Genomic DNA, 6,869 nt, shown 5'->3' with positions numbered 1-6,869 from the left:
TGCACGGTATGCTTTGCCCGAGAGCAGCTGCGTCTGGTGAGTGCAGTGAGTGCAGTGAGCTTTAATATGTCTGGCCTTATTTGAGGAAGATGTATATGGCACCAGCATCGCATAGGTTTGGGTGCAAAAAGGGGTGGATTTTAAATAGCTTTATAACCCCCTTTATATCTTCCTCTACCTACAGGCTGGATCATGGCATTAATACTATTTAGACTGGCAACAGGGAAAAAACCAGTCTTTTTTCGCCTTCAGTTGTTGCTGTTACAAGTTGTGCTCTGCCAGCGATCGTTCCCTACGTCTATCTTCTTGTTCCCAGGTTGCGCTGAGAAGGCAGCAAGCTCAGGAAGAGGAACTGGGCATCAGCCACCCGGTGCCCCTGCCCAGTGCCCCCGAGACGTTTGTCAAGAAGAACAGTGGTGTCAGCTCTTGTCTCTTGCTGGAAAGCAGCAGCCCTACGCACTCAATGAGCTCGGCCGTGACAGCAGGGAGCACTCCGCCAGGTAAAGTGCTGGGGGAGCAGTGCTCACGGTTGGGGGGCGAGGGCTGATGTTGCTTACACTTGCCTGCTGCTCACCCCTGCCCCTCTCTGCAGTGGCAGGACTGTGGACAGCCCTCTCTCGGAGAAGGGTGTTGCGCTGTTGGTCCAATTAGCAAAAGGGAAGAACCCAAGATCAGTCTTTCATATTCTAATGGTTTATTTTTATTTGAAAATCAAAGTTAGCTTGGTATAGACTGGCACCGTAATTGAGTTCAACAGGGTCTGTATGTGCAAGGAGAGATTTATGAGGAGCTTTTCTCTCAAAATACGTGCTCCTGCCACAGTGCTGGCAACTGCCTGTTGGTTGGCTGTGTATCTTCTTCAAAATGTGAGAGTTTTCAGCATTGTGTAGGAGCCAAGTATGTATGTAATGTCATCGACTCCAGCAGCAGAGAGCTACCCATTTGCGCGTTTTAATGTGATGACACCTCTGTTCTGTGTGGCCAGGTGTGATGAACTATGAAAGACTGATGCAGTCCTCCGCTCTACTCCACACTACTGTATTGCATTTAACCCTTGTAAAACAAAAAAAAACTCCAAAACATCCCAAACCCAAAACTCAGTATTTACCTACAAATTCAGTAAAACCATGGCTAAGCACAACTGGGACTTAAAGGCGCTGAAGTGAAGACTCGAAGCAAAATAGATTCTCCTATCCAGAGCTTATGCCTGACAGATACAACAATTGAATATGTTCAATATGAAAATGATGTAATTGAATTCTGCTCTAGAGAGAGGAGAAAGAAAAAAGCAAACAAACATAGAGGAAAGGAAAAGGAAATTTCATTCATTGTTAATCATCTGTGCTAATGTCAGTAGTACAGGTGAATATACTTCCCAGTTAAGAAGATGGTTCTAAAGTGGACAGTGCCTTGCATTAACCAATAAAAAGACAGCACGTATGTGTGTCAAATGACATCACTCTGTTTTACAGGCCATTTAAAGCCTTGTCTGATGGATTTGTGGCATCCATTGCAGACAGGCAGTTTCAGACCAATGTGGAGAAATTTCTTTGGGAAGCTTTTGAAAGAGTCGGTTGATAAAACAATAAATAGCTTTTTATTAGCTTTTTTCATTATTGCAGTCGTGTTAGTGTCACCTTTGCATCAATGCAGTTACTCCTTTCGTATTTCGATTACTGCATGCTTTGTCGGTAGACATGGAAAGATGGCTAAAGATTAAGATTCAGTAATATATAGAGATTATGTATACCTCAGAAGAACAAGAAAACCCTTGCTTATACAGAAAGGCCAAAATAGGAAATTGTTTTACTGTCAACAGAGTTTGCACAAGCTTTGATCCTAATGTTCTTAAAATATCAGTGAAAGTATTTAATTTATTAATCCTACTTTAATAATTTCTTATTAATTGAATTAAATTACAGTCTTCTAATGAAAAACATTCATGAACAAGCTTAAGGCAATTCGCATGCTTGAATAAAGACTTGAAAACATGAAAATGCCTAATTTTAAAGTAAATGCTTTCTAGTCATCTTTCTTGTAGAGGATTTTTTTCTTGTGTGCAATTCAAATACATTGTTTCTCAAGCATTTTACTAAATAACTGTGTTTGGGTGACAACATGTAAAATACACAGCTTCATCTCTAGAGAGAAGATGTGATTCCAGCCAAGAATCAAGGCAGGGTCAGCTTTGTTCACCAGAATTGGAAGAATCTGGAAATGAATAGGAATGTAATTTTGTTTTTAGGCATGCAAGAAGCAACAGAAATTCATGCTTAGCTCAAAAGCAACTGCACCGCATGAATTTCTGTCCCAAATAATTTTGGTAGCGTCCTCTGTTGAAAGCAGCGTAAGTACTTGTGGGTGAAGATTTAAAGCCACCAGTGACTGTGTGCTGGCTGCAGAAGATGCTCCATGTTCAGCCAGACCTGTAGGATGGCTTCATCGAGTGTCAGAGCACAGGCTTCACCTTGGAAAGTCTTGATTTTTCAGTGAAGAATACTGCTTAAATATTCTGATGCTTTCTTTTTTTTAGCATATAAAGATCTTACATTGGATAAGAAACCACCAGGTGCAATGTGACATGAAGTTCATAGAATGGCATAGGCTGGAAGGGACCTTAGAGATCATCTAGTCCAAGTTGTTGTTTTAGGTGTCAGAGTGTTTCAGGACCAGGTACTCAAAGGATTGTTGAGTTGTCGTTTCACCATTTTACTGGTACCCTTATGTGCAAGCAAAGTGGGAGACCGTGTCGGAGCAAGCATCACAGTGTGTCAGTTTGGTAGGCTGAGATGCTGATTTTTGCAAGAATTTATGGTAGTCATTAAGGCAGGCAGAGAGAGCAAAACCCTTTGTGACCGAGGCAGTCAGCCTTTCCCAGTGGGAACCAGTGCCTCCTGGGAGCACAGCGTGCCCTGCACGACAGGCATTAGGATGGGCAAGAGATGGTTTTGACAGTGGTAATGCTGTTCCTTTTGCAAGCTTTTGGCTTCGTAAGAGCAATTTTTCTTCTGGACTCCCGTCACGCAGAGTGTTTTCTGCCAGCAGAGGAGTAATGTGTGAAGGAGTCACACAAATCAGAGACAGTGCTGGGGAGAGAATCTTACTGTGCTGTATCGTTTTTATCGGCAGGTCAGAAATATTGTGACACCTGGAGAGGCCAGAGACAATTTTTCAGATCCCTTTGTGACATGCTGGTTTTGAAAAGGGGAGAAAGGAATTATCATGGTCATAGTGTAGGGGTTTGTACATTTACCATCTGAAGCTTGGAAACTGTTTACTTTGGATGGACTGTATCTTAACCACTCAGAAGCGAAGTGGGAATTTGCAGCATAGTTGGAAGGAGACAGACTGTGGTTGCAGGGCACTAGCAGAACCTCTTGCCAAACAGACTTTGTAGTTTCTATGCATTTTCCCTTAAAAAGTTGTAAGTTGTTGAGAGCTGTTTAAGCCATTAAGACTGTTTAAGCAGCAAAAAGTTGTGATCTCAGGGCATCTAAAGTCATTGTCCTTCATTCTGTAGGCTAAGTACATCATGTTAGATTAATTAGCTTGCAAAACTCAGGAGAAGACTACAGTGAAGCTTTGAAACGTGCCTGTCAGACACACTCAGTTTATAAAACCTGGGTTCTTCCCTGTTCCATGTCAGTTTGGTAACACTGCCTTTTTAATACTTAGAAATTGCTGCATGAGGTAGGGTCGAAGCATGATTAGGAAACACCTTTGAGTGAGAGCTGCTCAGATTAAAGGAAGGAGACAGTGCACTTCAACTTTCCTTCATTTTATTTGGCCCTATTTGCAGGCTACGGGTCATGTTTGTCATTTAGCAGGTGGGCTGGGGCGGCTGCAACGTATGTCATCTGATGACTAGAAGGAGGGGGAAAACATTCCTTCTTCCTGCTGCTCTGTGCTCATGTTGGCCGAATTTAGAGGCATATGATATGGATGGGATTTGTGTATGATGCTAACTGCCAGTGCCTGCTCCTCAGCACTGCCGTGGTCAGTTTCCCCTTGGCTTTGCAGTGAACATTGATACCAGCATTGTACAGGTGCCTTGGTGGTATCACTGGTTGACAAATTAAACATATCAATGTCAACAATTGCAAGTAATAAGCTTATTCTTATTTGTTGTTTCTCTTTGCTACACTTGGAAACAAAATAGAGTTCTTTTAATATTTCTCTAAGTAGGTGCTGCCTTGGCTATGAAACTTCTGGAGGGACAGATGGATTTTTATCTGCACATAAATACGGCCTGCAGTGGGGTCGGCAGTAATATTATGCTTAATGAGTGATGGTACTGAGATCCCTTTGAACTTGCAGTGTCCTATATGCCTCTGAAAATGCTTGCCTTCCTTCCTTACTCTTTGTTTTTTTGATGTTATCTTTTGTGTGAACCTTTTCTACAACACTGTATTGTGATTTCGAAAATTGATACCATGACCTTGCAGATGTTGTGCTGTTTAGGTAATGAGGGAAAAAAACCAAGTTCTTGTAATTGAAAGATATCATGGCCTGTTTTGTTGGTTTGGTTTTTTTTAAAGAGAAACTGTCTTTGTGAAAGGAAGTTTTTTTGAGTCTTTACAGTACAGTGTCATATATTGTCAGAATTTTGGTTTTGTCAAAAAAGTCTCATTCTAGTCATCTGAGGGGCAACATGAGGAAGCTGCCATGGATATTTCAGGATGGTAGTGGTTAAGCACTGGAACAGGTTGCCCAGAGAGGTTGTGGAGCCTCCATCTTCGGGGAGACTCAAAACTCAGCTGGTTGATGCCTGAACAACATGATTCAACTCTGATACTCTGCTTTGAGCAGTTTGAGGCAGCTGGCTTCCAGAGGTCCTTTCCAAACTAAGCTCTTCTGTGAAACTCTGAAATGCCTACTTTTTTGTATTGACATCAAGTCAACACATTGAGATTTGAATTTCAGCCAGCCTCAATACTCATCAGCATTTGCAAGCCTGGGAAAGAAATCCTGGCTCTTTTGACCTAAAAACACTCGATGACTAAATCTATGGCAGATTTCAACAGAAAATTAGCATCATGGGGCTTAGGAGGTGATGGAGAGGATCGCTAGTTCAGGTGGCAGCAGCTTCAGCAGGGCTGAGCAGTAAGGAGTAGGAGGCAGTAGCTGCTTTGCCTGCCTGTGCCAGGGCTAACATGATGGCCTCATGTCCTCGGTGGTCTTGGTGGGTCTGCAGTGGTTACTGCTCCATCCTACTGGCCTTTCTTTTTTGTCTTTATCTCCTTGTTAATTTCTAACAACTGATTTTCTCCTACTGCATCCATGACTGCTTCTTCACTAGTTTTAGTTGCTGGTTGCCTCCTTGTCTTGCCAACTCCCCTTTGATGCTGAGAGCCAAGCAGCCTTATCCATTGCTTCCTGGTGCTTTTCCCTGGCTTCTCCCACAGGCAACAAATCTCTATTCGGATAAAAAAAGCGTAGTTGAACACTATGCGTCCTTACTGGATTGTCACTGCTGGCAAAGAAGTGCATCCCTTACCTGTGAATAACTAATACCTTTCCATCCATAATCATACACTTTTCTCCAGTGTGTTGCAGTTAAGATGAGAGGAGGAAAATCACATTTGCATATGCCACTTGTAAGAATTTGTGAGCTGTCGTAGCTCTCTTGCATTGGTGTTATTTCCACAGCACAAGTTAGACTTTATCTTGGGAAGCAGTTGCTGTAGATGGTCTTACACCTGTGTAGTGGTTTTCTCAATTGCTGAATCTTGTTGAAACTGGAGTAAGTAAATATTCAGGGAATGTTTCCCTCTGAACAATTTTCCCTTGGTTTAGGATAAAACCTTCCCCTAATAGACCTTTAATTTCTGACTGATACAACTATCTGATGAGTGAAGCACTCTGTGGTGTGGTGCCCGTGGCTTTGTAATTTTCCCTTCCTACCAAAATCACATCTGTTTTGCTCAGAGTTGTTTGAAAAGGTATTGCTTCTGAAGCAACGGGGGCGTTCCTGCCTCGCTCAGCTGCTTTGGTTTCACTGTACTTGGGAATGCTGCAAAGGAGTTTTGAGCATCTCATTATAAAAGGACATAGATAAATCTGGAAGTATAGAGGGAAGGGTGACAAAAATGATGCATGGCTTGTAGAGAAGGAGACTACGGGTGGATATAACAGTCTATAAATATTTGAGAGGTAATAATATGGAGGAGGAGGAGGGATTATTTACAGTGCTTGAGACAGCATAACAAGGAGCAACGGCTTGAAACTAAAAAAGACAAAATTAAATTAGACAGTAGACACTTTTTCTCCTAACTAGAAGTGCAATTAGCAGTGGAGTGACCTGCATAAGGACAACGGGGCAAGTGAAGCATGATCAGGAGAGGTGTTTAAGAGTGTGTTAGATTACGATCTCAAGTGATTAATATGGGGGTAAACTCTGATCAATGTGCAGGTTAAACTAGATGACTGAAATCTCCTGCAGCTTTATCGTCTCCTATATGATTCATTGCCTCTGGCCGTTGTTTGACTGTGTTAAGTAAATCATAATGTTACAGGATTCTGCACCCCTGTTTAGATGTTTCCAGTTAATTCTCCAGTTCTGGAGTCTGCAGCTTGCAAAGATTGTGCTTTCCCTGCTCCTCCTTTCAAGGAATACTCATTCTTCATCTTTGCAGCTTTGTGTGCGTGTATCTGTGTCTGTGTTTGTGTGCAGGTGCCTGCGTTCAGTGTGAGCTAATGTCTGAAGTGCCATACGTGCTTATTCAGTGAGGTACAGGCTTTGTCAAAAGTGTGGTATTTCTGCTGTGTTGGTGAAACAGGTAGAACTAGTGGCAATTTTTAGAGTTGGATCTCTAAATGAAGAAGTTTATTTTTCCTTTAAGGCTTTTGATCCTGTCTGAAGCTTCGGT

The 6,869-nt window shown here is 42.2% G+C and overlaps 1 protein-coding gene across 1 annotated transcript in view; it reads left to right on the top strand.

Annotated features, from left to right (window-relative positions):
- Nucleotides 1-268: 268 nt before the first annotated feature.
- Nucleotides 269-6,869, top strand: part of DMRT1 (doublesex and mab-3 related transcription factor 1) — a gene marked incomplete at both ends in the record, with an annotated part of 55,116 nt that continues 48,515 nt past the window's right edge. The window contains one exon of the mRNA XM_009876142.1: nucleotides 269-500. Coding sequence (XP_009874444.1) covers nucleotides 269-500 — 232 coding nt within the window. The remainder of the gene's footprint in view (nucleotides 501-6,869) is intronic.

Source organism: Apaloderma vittatum, unplaced genomic scaffold, assembly GCF_000703405.1.
Source record: "Apaloderma vittatum isolate BGI_N311 unplaced genomic scaffold, ASM70340v1 scaffold33549, whole genome shotgun sequence".
In the NCBI taxonomy this organism is placed as follows: domain Eukaryota; kingdom Metazoa; phylum Chordata; class Aves; order Trogoniformes; family Trogonidae; genus Apaloderma; species Apaloderma vittatum.
Note: the sequence above shows the minus strand (reverse complement) of the source record. Positions and strands in the feature narration are given on the sequence as shown.